The sequence below is a fragment of the Maylandia zebra genome, linkage group LG23 (genome assembly GCF_041146795.1).
Source record: "Maylandia zebra isolate NMK-2024a linkage group LG23, Mzebra_GT3a, whole genome shotgun sequence".
In the NCBI taxonomy this organism is placed as follows: Eukaryota; Metazoa; Chordata; class Actinopteri; order Cichliformes; family Cichlidae; genus Maylandia; species Maylandia zebra.
In genome coordinates, this window is record NC_135188.1 from 6,118,223 (window position 1) to 6,134,666 (window position 16,444).

At 38.7% G+C, this 16,444-nt stretch overlaps 1 protein-coding gene across 1 annotated transcript; it reads right to left on the reverse strand.

The window, feature by feature from the left end:
- Positions 1-1,510: 1,510 nt before the first annotated feature.
- Positions 1,511-13,087, reverse strand: mef2b (myocyte enhancer factor 2b). Its single transcript, XM_004554889.3, has 10 exons — positions 13,007-13,087; positions 12,846-12,924; positions 8,721-8,800; positions 7,034-7,237; positions 6,649-6,777; positions 6,288-6,477; positions 5,206-5,354; positions 4,814-4,928; positions 3,934-4,045; positions 1,511-3,711 (listed from the first exon to the last, which is right to left on the reverse strand). Exons 3-10 carry the CDS (start codon positions 8,772-8,774, stop codon positions 3,399-3,401), a joined length of 1,266 nt encoding a protein of 421 aa, XP_004554946.2. The 5' UTR covers positions 8,775-8,800; positions 12,846-12,924; positions 13,007-13,087; the 3' UTR covers positions 1,511-3,398.
- Between the last annotated feature and the right edge of the window lie 3,357 nt (positions 13,088-16,444).

Below are 16,444 nucleotides of genomic sequence, written 5' to 3' on the forward strand. Positions count from 1 at the left end.
ATTTTGACTTTCTCCGTTATTTCCTCCTTCCACCACGGAGCGTGGGAGATGTTACAGATAGAACATTTCCTTTTAAAGAACTAGTACTCCATTGACAAAAGACATGGATGACAATGGAGCGTCTAGTCGCTGTGCAGGGTGCTGATCTCTGACCCCAACCTCCTGAGAAGATCGTTCTTTAATCACTGGTAATTATTATGAACCTAATGCCCCCTGGACTCTGAGAAGAAATGTTTGCGGTGGATGAGCTTGGCTGTAGCAGCAAAATAATCCAGTTAATGGACAGGTTTTATGCAGTGAACTGCATAATCTCTGTTTGACAGTGCAGTTTAAATCATTCATATGTATTTTGTGACATCAAAACCTTCAAAATCACATGCCAGTCAATTGTCACGTCAGCTTTTTGCAATAATGAGAAGAGAGTGGCTCCTTGTTTAAAAGCTGACATGATTTAAATTCTTCCTCCAGTCAAACGTTGTGAGCATCCTTCAGTAAAAGAAGGGACATGCTCCTCACCTCACTGTCTTTTTATATGGACAACTGAAAGACATTAACAATCGCAAAGCCACTGAGAAGCAAACAGATTTGAGAGCACACCAGTTAGCAAATCCTACATCTCAGTAAGTGCAGAAAAATTTCTAGGACAATGTTTTTGTTGCTGTGGAACATCGGTTTAATTTGAGTCAAGCTCATCCTTCTCTCTGGTGGGCCTGTAAGAATGCCTGGCCTCATGAACTGAATGGTGATATTACTTTTACGCATCTGTGCTGGAGGCCTCGGGCCCCTTCAGTCTGCTCTATGGACTGCAACAAGGCAAGTCAGACAGCCATGGCCGGCTGTGGTTGCTATAGAGGCTAGAATGTATGTCTGCGTGTGTGTGTGTGTGTATACATAGGACCCAGATATGCCTTACAGACTGGGCCTGGTCTAGTCTCATCAGACCAGACATGACCCCAGTGAAAGTCTCGTCATTTAAGGTGGAGAGACGACAGCTCAATACTGTGTGTGTGTCTCTGTGTGTGCCCACCGTGAAAAGGCAGGTCAATTCTCCATAGAGGCAGCATAGGAAAACATTTTGGCATGGTTACTATGAAACAACCAGCTATGGAAATGACCCTATTTGTGCCCCCTTTTTTGTCTTGTTTGGAAGAAATAAAGGTTTCCAGGCTTTTGCGTGGTCTATTTTTGTTCCTCTCGTTTGGTGGGTGCATGGTGAGCTGCCTGACAGGGCCCTGACATGATAATGAGGGAGTGTGTGTGTATTCAAAAGATAGAATGCAGGTGAATAAAATGAAATAAATGGACACATGAAAGCTACACAGTGAAGGGCACTTTACCTGCTTTCAGAATTAATGTACATAAAAACAGAGGGAAATGATTCCCTTTTATGCCATTAATTTATTAATTATTAATTAATTAATTATGACATTTTTTTCATCTGAGAAAAATGATAAACTGAATGTCCTAAAATTAAAAAAAAAAACACAAAAAACTCAGACTGGGGCAAACACACAAAGTAAACAGTCTTTATTTTAAAATGATTCACAAAAAATGTCAAAAAATGCCTCTGTTTTGTTAGTGAAGCATCCAGCAAATATGTATGTATATACGTGTTTAAAAAAATCAACCAGAAACATCAGAATACTGACAACTTGGCTTTTCATGTTTCATGCTAATATTAATCCACAAAAATCCACATATCATGAAAAGAGAGATAAATCGACAGTGGAACTTGTATTTGAAAACCTCCACAAGCTGGATTTTAGCAGGAGTTTAATTTAATGAGCCGATTAACCGATTTATTAGATAAAGAATTACCTTTTAAGGCTGGTCTTCACTGCTCTGCACTTTAACCAGTCTCAGTCAGATTAAAAGTGTGAAATAAGACGACCCCTTGTGGACAGTGAATGAAAATTATCTCCTTTTTAAAAAATTTTTTTTTATTTTTTTGTCATTTGAAGATCAGAAACTGAAAACGCAAAACTAAAAGACATAGAGGTATCCAGTGCACAAGATTAAAAAGTAAATGTATACATAAATGAAGCCCGGATAATAAATGAACAAATGAATGGATATTTGGACTCATCTACTACAGCTTGTCTCGTGTTTTAACACATCATAAACGCAGGAATATCTACTCTAAACACTTACTACACAAAGCCCTTCAGGAAGAGCACATGATTGCTGCTGTTTAGAAAAAATCGACCAAATAAAGACAAATAGATCCTTTTTGGGCTGTTGCAGTATTTGTGTGCAATGCAGAGGGACAATAATTAAACACTTTGGTCTTAGCAGACTGCTGTGAGTGTTTCTGATAACATAAAATGATCATATTACAACAATACTAAAGATTAAAAAAAAAAAAAAAAAAACAACACTTGAAAAAGAAAACCATTTTTACATCCCAAAGAGCTCATTGACCTAATCTCTGACACAGATTGATGCCCAGAATCTTAAAAGGGTGGGTTCACATTTTTTCAACTCTTTTTTTTTTTTTAGATGATACTGCTGCAAAATGTCCCTCCAGTTCTGCAAATATCTTCTTTTGTTGTGAATCATTTGTAAGAGATGTGGGGCCAAGACACAGGAAGACAATCTGAGGCTACGGCAGTCTCATTTAAGTTGGGATGTTTTCAGAGCGAAACTTCCTTTTTCTTTGTTTCTCTACAAAGGATGCCTTTGCTTTAACATGAGAATGTGCTTTGTAAAGCAACAGCAATAAAACACTGTCTGGACAAAACAAATAATTCAGACAGAAGAAACCTCCTGTTAGCTGAATTTTATGTGTTGTTAAGGAAAAAATAGACAGTGGCTTTCATACCTAGATTTCTCTCATTAAAATTCCATTACGAAGGTATTTTCACATCTGAAAGGAGAAAAAGGAAAAACTGTGATAACTTAAAAAAACCTTTTATTTTAAGAACGTATCCAATTAAATGCCCTGTTGTGTAACCTTATCACATAAAACCCCAGTCAAGCTACTTTTTTAGTACCTCCTATTTTTTTTTATATATTTTATTTTATTTTGGCTTTGAAAGCTGAATATGTATGGACGTTTTTTTTTTTTTCATATGTGCACTTCAGAGAAATTCAGTTGGTCCCACACTGCTGCTGTGCCCAACTTCAACAAAGTCACAAGAAAACAATCACATTTCCAACTTGTACTTTTGATTCACATTAGCTCCACACAGAAAACTAACTCTAACCAAACAAAAAGCAAAAGTCTGTATGCATCTATCTCCTCATGGGATCAAGCAAGTGATGCAGAGAAGAATTCTCCACTGCCCAGGAGAGACCAGCTCTGTTTGAGGAGACAAAGAGAGGCATATGTCGACCCTTTATGGTTTTGTCTGAAGACAGATGTTGACTGAGAGTGGGTTGTAGAGCGGAGCAGCTGGCTATCTCTGCCAGCCGTCGCTCATCTCTAACTGCCGGAGCGACTGCCCTCCTTCCTCTTGGTCTTGTGGGTAGCCGGTTTTGGCAAACTCTTTTGTGCCATTGGCTGGGTGGCTATCTGGAGGGGTATGACGAGCTGAATCGGGGTTGCTCATTGGAGAATGCTGCCTGAGGTGGTGCAGAGGAGGGGAGGCAGGTGAGGCCATGTGCTCAGGAGAGCTACGCTCCGATTTGATGTTGAGGTTGAGGGACGGCAGATGCGGAGAGGTTGGAGTGCAGGACTGAGAGGGGAAAGAGCATCCCCCGCTGGACCCTCTGAAAACAACAAGAGGGTGGAGGAAATGAATTTGGATTGAAACACGTCATCAGTCCTGGAGTTACAGCTAAGGGGCACTAGAAGTAGCTTGAAGATAATTTAAAGACAGTCAAAACTGCTTGTGAACATGGCATTTAAGAGTCAACTATCACTAATGGTTCAAAATTATATATACAGTGGATTTCCTGTATTATGTCTAGAATAATATATGATATGCTCACACAGGATTTATATGAGGCCCATGAGGCTCCTGAGGTGGCTGCGCCGCTTGCCAGGGGTTTACTGTTCCTCGTTGTAAACTGACTGAGTGATAAAAACCAGGCTGGCTGTACTCTGCAAAGGAAGAATAGATATACATCGATTTGGAGAGGACAGGGGGGGAAACAGGAGAAAAGATACAGTTTAATAAAATGGTTTCATTTTAAGACAAGATAAACTTCACAGCAAGGCTGGTTTGACGTTTTGGGAAATACCCTTTGTAGTTTTTATCGATGAGCACAAGATAAGAAGACTGTAACCTCCCATCACTCATGTCTGTACACTAGAGATGAAGTTAGAGTCAGAAGATGTTCTGCTTAATTTGGAACAGTGTAAAAAAAACCCTAACAAAATTTCCCTTTCTTTTTCTTTTTCTTCTTCTTCTTTATTTATTTATTTATTTATTTATTTATTTATTTATTTATTTATTTATTTATTTTTACCTTCTGTGGAACTAATTCCTGCCTGGGTTTAGCAAGAAAGGCAATGTTTTCTCATGATAAATTCACCAGAAAACCACCTGAAACTCTCCAAGCTCCTGGTCCTGCACAAACTCCAAACCTTTTTACACAAGGTTTGTGCACTAATAATGAGGTTCTGGAGTGAACTGCACCACAGTCAGTCAGTATCCTTGCGTTGCAGTTGTTATCCTAAGCTATGCTAAGAGAGTATATGTGTGGTAGGTTTAGTTTTGCCATACAGACATGAGAGTGGCATTAACACTCTGATATAACCTGTTAACATGTCAAGTTATTGCTGTATGACTACTTTGTTAGTTGCCATATATTTTTCATATATTTCTTTTTTCTTTCTTTCTATAGTAACAGAACACAGATGACATACCAGAGGCTCCAGGGGAGGGGAGACCATATCCTCCCAAACTGTGACTCAGCAGCCCTGCCTTCCCCATAGCCACCATGGAGCTGCTGCTGTGCAGGCCCTGGTATAAAAGACCCCTCTGATGATCAGAGAAAGGGAAACAGTCATACTGGAAATCTTGAGTTTGTACTGATATAGTGAAGTCAGTGTATGAACACTATGAAACTTGTGAACATTATAATTGTGAGAGGTGTGAATGAGTCAAAAAACCTGTGAAGTTTCTTGTCCAAGTTTGCAGAACTATTTATGTGTTTTGGTATTTAATTAAGAACCTTAGTTTTTAGAAGCAGTACGACATCTATTAGAGGCACTGACACCTATTTGTTTTGATCACACTGGATAGCACAGCTACTTACAGCGGAGTTGTGGTTAGCACGTGTGGCCCCCATGGCCTGATTAGCACCATCTGCCCGCAGGTTTTCAGTGCCCACGTTCAGAGGAGGAGGGCTTTTCATGTCCAGAGCTCGATTGAGGTTGCCATGGGAAAACACAGAGTAGCCGATACCTAAAGAGTAAAAAAAAGGAGCAGGAAGTGAAAAGCGATCTAAGCCCGTTCCACTACTGTCATTTATTCTTTGTGATACAATCATCACCTCCCTCTGTTGCGGTATACAAGTGTGATTTTGAAAAAAAGAACTTCTTCTTTTCCTTTAACCTTTGAATGAGTATCAAGCCTTCGTGAGACACCAGGCAGGTCTGAATACTTATAATATGTGCAACTGTACTGAATATACTGTAACTCATGTGACAGAGTCCATTGCGAACGCAATGTAAACCAACAATCACTGTCAAATCTTAGATAAAACAGAGCAGTGCATTTAGAATCACTAAAAATGTCAGTGATCAGTATTTAATGACATCCCAGTGCATCCAAATAGTTAGCGACTGTATGATGGCTGACATGATAGGCAGGTGTGATGCATTCTGAATAGAAACCACAGAGCTGGTTGTAGCTGCAGTTACACTGTTGGAGGGCCAGTTTCACATAACAGACCGACTACGCACAAGCACACATACACACACAAACACACACACTTCCTGTGAGTTCACAGCCAGCTGCACAGATGGTTGACAGTACACACGAATTTTACAGAAAGCATTTAACAAGAAGTTAGAAGAGTGGCTCGTGGATTTTCATGTGAAAAGCTATGACTCTGTTTAAAGGTAGAATAATACTGGTAGATTATTTGTAGTGGTAGATGAAATTTTAAAAAATCATTTAGACTTTGGTTTCATCATGAAAGCGTTAAAAAAACACAAATAACTCACAAATGAGCCTGAATGAACCTGACAAAGGCCCAAAGTTTGTGGAACTTGTCAAAAGCGATACATAGATGCAATAGAAACTGACGTGTTTTTTTCAAACACAAGACATACACAAATAGATACTACCCTTAGTAGTTATGATGATTCTGGTATAGGACTTAATGAGACTAACCCGAGTGTGGAGACATGAATGCAGTGTGTGCATGGGGTGCAGCAGGACTGGCCGAGCTGGATCTGGAGTTTAGAGATTTAAAGCTCGGGGGTCTGTGGGAGGTCATGCCGGATCCGGATGAATTGGGAAAACCATTCTCGCAACCTGCAGACACGAGGAACTGTGCCTCTGGCGAGAGCAGAGAGGGACCCTGAAGAGTAAAACACATAACGTGTAATTTTGACAACAGTATGGATTAAAGATCAGTTAATTAAACATGCTTTCGTAACACAGAATTCTAATTAGAAGTCAGTTTGTCTGTGTTTGGTCTGTGAGTGTTGAGTGTAAGTACGGAGTAAGGAGTAAGTATGTGGTCACTAACATAGAAGCGCTGGCGAGCCACAGAGAGATCCATGCCCTCACTTAGAGGATACTTGTCTGACGCCACCTGCATGCTCTCCTCACTGTCAAGCTCTGAGCCATCAAGTCCGAGTCCTTTCCTACGCAGGGTCTGATGCAGAAGAGAAAGTGCACATGGAAAATTACTGGCAACAATAGCACAATGGTTTCGAACCACAACAATGTCACAGGAAAGGGTTTTCACTCAAAATACAACACCTGTTTTTCCAATTATTTTTTTACAATATCCTTCCAGAGGCTTTATATCGAATAATTGCATGTTCTGTTAAAAATTGGTTTATGTTTCAGATCAGCTGCGTATGAGAAGCTTTCACATACTTCTTTTTAAAAAGCTCCTAAAATAGTACCTCCAGTATGTCCGTGTTGGTGCGACTCTCGTGTGGCTCGCTGTACTCGGTGTATTTTAGCAGAACTTTATCCATGTCTGTGCTGGCGTACTGGAACAGACGGTTCGTGCTGTTGAAGATGATGAGAGCGATCTCGCAGTCACAGAGCACGCTCAGCTCGTAAGCTTTCTTCATCAGGCCAAATTTACGTTTGGTGAAGGTCACCTGTGACAGAAGAAAAACAGGTTTGCACTTTTAACTCCCTCCAGTTAACTCTGCAAAGTTGTGAGCATGACGAATTAAGGAAGTTGGATAATTAAAAATAAAATAAAATAAAATAAAATAAAATAAAATTAAATTAAATTAAATTAAATTAAATTAAATTAAATTAAATTAAATTAAATTAAATTAAATTAAATATCCCAGAGAGATTTTACAGTGCAGAACACGTTCAATCACCAAACACTTCATTCAGATACACAAACCTTATCACCACAACACTTTCAGTCAAAAAGATCAGATATGAGAAATAAATTGTGTTTATCAGCATTCTGAAAACAGTTAAATAAGAGCTCTGGATGTGTACACAAACTCACTATGCATATCATGTGTTTTTCCTAACACAGCTAAAACTTTAAATAATATTTAGGGTGTTTCATGGAATTGTAGTATTTGAACAAATATTAATGCACGAATAGGCTATAAATATGATGCAAGCAATTTTGTTCATGCCACAGTATTGTACAAATGATAATATCTGTCTGTGGTATTGCAGAGCGGTGTAACTCCTGTGCCATAAGTTGATGTAAGTACTATGTTGTATATGTAATCGGTGCTGTCATGATTCATTTAGCATCAAACTGATAAGCAGTTCCTCTTCTGTTTAATGGTGTGTTTTCTTGTTAGTTCTTAAATTTTAATAATATTTCCTTAATCTAGTGTCGACTGTCGGCACGCTCACATCCTTTTTTTTGTTCAGTGTGAAAGATTGTCTTTTTGTCAAATAAAATAATCTCACTTTAACTGGTGTTAAGGCTTTTGATAAATTCACAGCTTTAGGTTATTGTATCACTTACGTTCAAAATATTTGCTATTACCACCGTTGGGTAGAAAATAATGAATGCTAGTGATGTTGTAAACTGCACGATTTTAATAATGTTTCACACTAGTATAAATATCGTAATTTGATATTTCATTAATAGTCATCCTTGCATGCCTTTGCATTTGCATTTCAATCAGTGAACCTATGTTTTAAATATTTGCAGTGCAATGTTGGACAACAAACAACCACAGCGTCGGCTACATAACATGCACATTTGCATGAAACATGTACCGCTATTTTTGCAACTCAGTGCTTGCAGCTTAAGTGACACTTAATTACGGAGTCTAAAACATATCTGGAAGAGGAAAACGTTAAAAATTTGCCTGATACATTTCCTGAGATATCAGCGCGATGTCTTTAAATGTCTTGGATTGATATACAATTTTTACACTAGAGAAAAGGCCCACACGTTCACACTGTAATAATATTTGACACTTAAAAAACAAGAAAATGTATCTGATTGTTCAAATAATCTGGATGAAGTTTTTATTCTTCCTGCAGTTAACTATAATTTTAGTAGGACTGGATAATATTTACTGAGAAATATTTTTTTTTAAAACAACATATGTGTCTGTGTGTGCGTAACATGAAACGATGTGTGCTCACCTGTCTATTTCTCTGGTCAAGAATACGAGAAATTTGTATTTTCTTTCTTCCCATTTTCTCTTCTCTTCTTAGTCTGACACCTGTCAAGCAAAGTGAAAATCAGTGTTATACTAGAATAAAACAGCATACTTAAACATTTGCAGTAATGTGTGAAAATCAGCATCAATGAAATGACCTAAAACATTAAATGAACCTTTACTCTCGAAGATCACAAAAAGATTTACCTCGATACTTAAGCTTGCATTTGTAAGCAGTTGAACTAATTATTAATTACTGTAACAAATTTGAGGTGATATGATCACATATTATAATAAGAATAGAATAAATGTTCAGTCTTTAATACAATTCTGATGGGAAAATGTCATCCCTTTGCTTTAAGTGACTCAAGTCCTTTCCCCTCAGTGGGGCGAGGGTGTTTATTTTTACCACCATGAAGCGATGCGGTCTAAAGTTAGCGTGGCTCTTGTGGGGCTAGCAGTCCACACAGAATGACACCCTGACAGTCTGGGTTACCCCCGGGCCAACAGCACAGTGCTTGACTGCACCAAGCGGCCCCAAGAGACAGGGTTAAAAATACAGTCCATAGCTCTTTTTAAAGGTTCAGCAGGCAATAGCTGAAACCAAACAGTAGAAGGAAAACGGTGTGTTCTTGAAAGATGGCTAATGCTAAAAGCCACCCACTCTTCTCTCATGCACGGCCAGGTCAGAAAAAAACAAAACAAAACAGGATTTTCAGGGGCAAATAGCAAAGACGTGGCTGGCTTGAGAATGTCCATTTTTGAAACTCACACCCGTGGTTTTTCTGTTTTTGTTGGGCTAGAAAACAATGCCCCCCATCCCTGCTGTATAGAAACAAAAACAAAGCAGAAAAACGTGGAACTGAATGTTTAATTACATTGACGCTTTAAGAGATGGCTTTGCTGAAAATACAACATTAAATCAAATGTATCCATAAATTTGCTCCCTGTATGAGTTGTCTCCGTTTGATGCTCACTATCAGTAAAACAACTGTGTTAAGTGGTGGTCTGCCTCTTCTGACTGGGCCATACAGTATTTCTCTAAAGCCCAGAGGAGTTTTCACTGGTTTTCCCCCCTAATTCTAGACGTCGTGACTTCTCTATATTTAGTTGCTTGCCCCTCCTGATGGTGCCTGAGCGGATATGAAGCCCATGTTCCCACGACCCCTAAAGTACCCGCTGTCCGTCAACATAAGCTTGGCACACAGAAATTTGGGGCATGTCTGGAAGAGTCCACCTCGTTGCCCTTACGATTACCTTATAAAGTCTTGCATTATTTGCTTCGTTGAATATGTTGCAGAGCCAAGACAAACCTCAAAAGTAACAGCTGCAGACAAACTCATCCTTGCCAATGTCTGTACGGTAAAACAAAGTGCACAACAGAAAAATAGAACCACAAAACCAGCACTGGTCTGTCTAACTAACAACTCAACTACCACAAAGAATTCACACCAGGCCAAGCTGTTCTGGGTTTTTTTTTGGACCAGAAGTGAGACAATTTCACCTCATATCAAGGCATGTTAATGTAGAGAAGAGAGGGAAGTGGGACATATGTTCTAAAAAAGGCTGAAAGATGTTTATCACAGGGTTTTACCGAAGGTTCCGCTCCTCTCAAATACAACCAAATGTCAACTATTAGAGCTGCTGACAGCTCTGTTAAAACCTATGGCTAGCTGGGTATATATAGCTGCCCCTCCAGCAAACCGGCGTGGAGTTAGCTATAGAAAATCTATGTGGTTTGGTAGGTTTGTCAAAGGCCTAAAGGCCGAGGTGGGCAGGAAAAGCCTGGCTGTGCCTCACAGCTAAATCTGGATACTTTCCCATTTGACAACTGCCATTTGAGGTCTGCACATTCACAGAAACAAAAAACAGCATGCACCTACTGCCTGTGACATTTCATCTCCATGGTCAACTACTGAACATCTCGGGGAAAAGGTGGACATGAAACGGAACAAGCAAATCTTCCTTTTTGTCTCATTTGCCATCAAATGGACATGAATGAAAAACAGAATCACCATCTAACCTGTCATTGTCCAATAGTTCAGCACATGCACACCTTCCCCAGAGCCTCAGGCTTCTAGGGAAGGACAGTGCCTTTGACAGATACCTTCCCAAAGGTGAGACAGTGGAAAACACTGAGCACAGACACATACAAGGACAGCAGGAGCTTTGCTTTACCCCGGGATCGTCTGACTAATCACCAGGGAACTACCTGGGACAACAGTGCACATGTACAGAAAACCCTGCGCATCAAGGTAATTTTAATTGGTCTTATTAGCACTGCTGATGTTGCTCATTAACAATATGTATCGCGCGACATGTTTTCTTGCTGCAGTGAACTGTATGCATGAATGAGAAGGGGGAAAAAGTAGGGCATTTGTAGAGTATTGGGGGTTCTGCTTCAATGGTTTCCTTTCCATGAGTCATTCAGAGCATGGTGGCTTCAAATGTTTCAAAAACATGATAAACACTTGTAAGCATATTAGCCAGGGAGGTTAATGGTTTCTTCTATGGTGAAAAAGCAGATTGCCCTGCTCTCTACGCAGTACTGAATGTTAAATATGACAAGATATATAATGGTAGTGTTAAAATACTGATAATTAAAGATGGTTTGAGAAAAGGGTTTTGCTTTTGCTAAACTATTTTTTTCATGTTTTGCTCTGTGAATGCATTAGTTACACAACTATGGTGATAACAAGAGAAGCAACACCTAAAATGTCTACTGTACTATATGGGTATAATGTGCTTTAACTGTTGCAAGCAGTGTGTGAATCAAATCTAACAGGGTTGTTGTTTTCACTGCTTTAGTCATTTTATCAGCTTGTGAATGTCATATCAAAGGCCAGTGTTATGTGGGCCGATGTCTGTCTTCACCCATTCCCTCTCTGTATGTATTAGAGCATATACATACATCCTTCTGAACTAAAGTTAAAAAAGGTGAAGGCCAAATCTTGAAAAATTTGAAGTCTTAGTGACAGCCTCACTTATTCAAATCAAAACAGAAGCATACTCATAAAATAAAGGCCCCAGGGGAACACTTTGCTTCTTAGTCTTTATAGTTCTCGACAAAGCTTTGCATAGCTAGCATGGTAACCAAAAGAGGTCTTTTTATTATTTTTATCTTGCAGTATACCTAGCTGTATATGTCTCTGTTTGCCACCTTTGGGGTCAAATGGTTCATGTGCTCATTGGGCCTTTGCAGTGCAATAGCGAGGGAATATTTGTCTAATTTTAACTGGGTATAATTGAATTGCCTTGATATTTTTTCATAGAGCCAGAGTAGCAATGTTGCATGCAGGCATGTGCTGAACATTTGATCTTTCCATAAATAGAGAAAAAAGGTTTTTTTTTTAGTCTTCCAAAAGGTTAGAAAGTCTGACATCCTCTCAAACTATCTGTGAAGATGAGCCACACCTCGCACTAAAAGAGGAAAACCTCTTTGAGGGCATTAAAAATGGAAAAAGATACATGTCCAGCACAAAGGAATGTCAGAAGATTAAAGACATCAGAATCAGTAATGCTTGCTTTAAATTAGACTAAGGACAACAGGTAAAGGGATGAAAGAGCTATCTACCTGTCTGTCTAGATATCTATCTATATCTGTTTCTAATAAGAGCAAAGTTAGTCGAGATTCTTCTTAAAAGTTGAAGCAGTCTACTTAGAATGGACTCATGGGATGTGTTTGCTTTCAAAGGACTCTGATTCATTTTTCACAGTGAGCAAGCCAAGCAAGAATTAAGTAATAATAATAACTATTTATTATTATTATTATTATTATAATGATAATAATAATCATAAAAGTTAAAAAGAAGTAGAAATGCATTGCTTAAACCCGTTTATGGGCAATTATTCCCAATAACTTGCTGACGTCATTTCAAATAGACAGTTTAAGAATAGCCCGTCTGTCCCCGAGTTGCCAAGCACTCCTGTCTATTATAGCCTCATCTCAATAACACAGCAACAGGTACTTTACTCACAGCTGTGTCATGCAATGCTCTACACAGGAAACCCCAGGAAGCTTCGCTCATTTGCCTTAAAAACCGAAATAAGAAGATAAAACAGAAACTCAACACGTGCTTAAAAATAAAAATAGAGCATCTGATCTCACCTGTTCCTCGATCTTCTTTTTCTCTGTTTACGTCTTAGTTTCACCCACTCGATCAGGACCAGTCAAACAGGAATAGTTGCTGATAGGAAACATAAATGACTAAATGAGCGTCGAGAGTCTTGTTGTGCGTTCTGGTCTTGTGCAGATGCAGAAATATTCACCTGATGCAGAAGCTGCGGATGATTCAGGAGCGCTCCTTTCCAACAGCTGGCTGCTACAGCCCGCCTCTCGCTCTGTTTGTGTGTGTCACCACACACCGCCTCCTCGGCCATGCTATTGGACACACTCTTCCACCTCCCCTCCGCGTATAAACGCATTCGTCACTATAAGGTGTCAGCAAAAGTTGCGTAAAGTCCTTTATGCCTTCAAGATTTGCATTATGAAGCAATTTAGTTCTAATGTTATCTTTTAAAATGTATGTATATATCTATGGTTAAAGGGCATTTTTGCTTGTGATTCATTCATGTACCACAAAATATTACAAGGTTTTTGCAGGACATTACAACATGTCCTGCAAAATGTCAAAAACAAAAATATATTCATTTTTTTTTTAAATTTTTAAATAAAATTTTATGAGCTAAATTTAAGGGATGACTTGAATTAATCTCTTTAATGGGATTCTGCAAAACTTAAATTGAGGGGTGAGTCACATGAATTTGATATACTGTGCAAATGTGAGTGCTATGGCTGACTTTAATCAACTCTGAAAATGTGACAATGATAAGATTTATTTACTTTTAAACAAAGCTACAAGCATTTGAACGCAAAGCAGAAGGAAGCAGAAGAGCATGGAGCATAGCTGAGGTGTATGGCGGTTCTTCCCCAATTACAATGCAAGGCACAACATTAGGTGTGAGATTCTGTTACTAAATGTACTGCACACAGTAGGAATAGGCATATGTTATGTTTCTACAGTAGATATGGTCGATATTTGTTATGATATTTGCTATTATTTTGTTTTAAAAAATCCCCTTAAATGTCAATCCTGCTTTGCCTTAAAAAGTAGAAGATACAATGTGCTTTTTAAAATCAGCCCCTAGCAGAGTCAGTGAACCTAAAGAATTACAGTCTGATCCAAAAGTCATTCAGCAATGAGAATAGAGCAAAACTATTCTGAGGAACACTCTTCTAGAGTTCACGGTCATTTTGATAAAAATATTTAAACATTTTGGCCTCTTTGGTTGGAAGGAATTTTTCATTTTTTTAGTATTGACATAAAAATTTTATTGTGACTGATGAATTAAAGACTTCGTTATTGGAGGTTGACTATGATTATGGGAAAAGGATACATCAGTAAATGTTAACTGTTTATCGGGATACACATATCTCTTTGCATTAAAGTCAATTTGCACAGTACCAACTGAAACACTGCGTTATGCTCAGCAAACCTGAACACTGGCCACAGGCCATTGCTCAATACCAGAGTCTGTGGTGGCCTGTCACTAATTCAAACTTTACACATTTCTCTGCCATAGAAACAGTGACAACCTAATCACACATTTACACCAATAAAAGCCTAAATACAACATAATTGCAATAGCCAATTCTAAAACTACAAAATGAGTTATTTAAGATTAAGAGTCTTTTTAGTGTTTTGCCTGTTTGTCCGTACATCAAGTCATTTAAAAATCAAGCATTCAGGGAGTAACTATGTATAAATAGGTGTGGAAATAAAAAGCAAATACAAAATACTGGATGAAAAGTCAAAATTTGGAACGACGAGGGCATAGTTAACATTATCAGCGCTCAAAGCAATGTTTGCTTTCAAGTTGAGAGCAGCTCAGAGTGATTTCCTCATTTTAGTCTAGCCTGAATATTTGAGGCACAAGGAGCTATGCAAAAATAAACAAATCGCTTAAAAAAGGCAAAGAAAGCGGAAAAGGACAGAAAATAAATGTAACTTATGTTGTTTTATTTCCTGTTTCCTACCTAGATAAAACTCGACACCCTTCTTTATGATGCTGTACATCAAGAGCTTGGAAACTCCTGGCCTAAAAACATACAACTGATGTTAAAAATACTTCTTTAATTACAGCAGCATGTCTTGATTTAATAGCAATGCTATAAGATTTTTCTTGAGGCTTCATTTGAATTTTGATGCCCTTAACCACAAGATCTAATTACTTAACTCAGCAATATTCTGGAAGCAAATGTCTGTGAATACTGGCTCAAAAACATCAGAAGAGGCCTCATATTGACAGGCATTAACTACACTGACATACCCTTTGGCACATCTCTGAATATTAGTCAATAGTCTCAAATGTTCCCACTTTCTCCATATCATCAGTAAATGATAGATCCCGGTGACACCTAACTGTGACATCTAATACTTATTTATAACTAGCAAACACTGAAACTAACTTCATCCGTGCTGTTATTTTGTAAATGCTTTACTCATAAGTTGTTCATTCCCCTTTGCCAAATCAACCATGGCACATAAAATCGTTCAGTCAGAATTCCATAAGTGCCATGTGCACTGTAGCCCATGCAGAGCTGATGTCATTGGATATATGTTCATCAGCTAACCTGGGTAGTATTGATAGAAAGTAAATGGGGTGTAAAAAGGAGAGGAAACTGACAGAGAATGATCAAAGCAAAGAAAAAAACTAACAGAAAGCAGACATGCTGTCAGCTTAATAGGTATATTTAGAGTTAATAACTGAATCACTGCATGAGCTGCATTATTAACTATTTTGGGGTTGTTACACAATGTACTAAATATAATATGGTGGCAATTTATTAGCACAGATCATCTTTGCAAGTGTGGATAACAACTCTATTTTCTCTCACGCAAAGACAAACACATCAACACAGACATGGAGATGCAGTGACACAAGCACACATGCACAGTCTGAGATCCCAAGAGATAGCTTAAACTGTCCATCTGATGCAATACTTAGTAACATCCCTGCAGGCTACCACAGTCTTCACCTCCAGGATTCATTTGTGTGGGGCCCAAGCGTGCTGACGGCAAATACAGCAAATCCCCATCTGTAAATAAAGCAAGCTAATCACCTGCAGCAAAGGGGAAATTATGTCTTTGCTATGCGTTGTGTTTGCGCATAGCAAAGAGTGCATTCTTCTTTTAAACACAGCGAGAGCTTTGCCGTCGGTGTAGGCACTGAAGGTGGAATCTGAACTGCGTTCACATTCACACAGTCAGAATTACTGATAAATGTCTAAGACAAGAGAAGTTGAGAGAAGCTGCAGAAAGATAAAGGTGCCTTTGCCCTTTGAGAACTTTCCGTATCAAGTCCATTTTTTTTCATTTTCCTGAAACTTCTCACTTCTGCTTTCGACAAGATCAGCCGCGACCCTTTTAGAGCATGTGGTGAGGCTGTCGAATTCAGAAATAGCCTTCATGGTCAGTCTACATGTGTGAGAGCAATTGTTCACATTGAGTACCTTTATAGCTACAGTCTTATCTGCATCTCAACAGAATAAGGGTTACACCTTTACCTCCCCACCACTCCCCACCAACCCCCAACCTCTAACAGAACAATAAGGCCTCTGTAACTCAAGTCACGGACTTAAAAGTATGTCAGGGTGCTTGTGGTCCAGCAGCGTGTGAATGAAGTGTGTGAATATTTAATATTAAT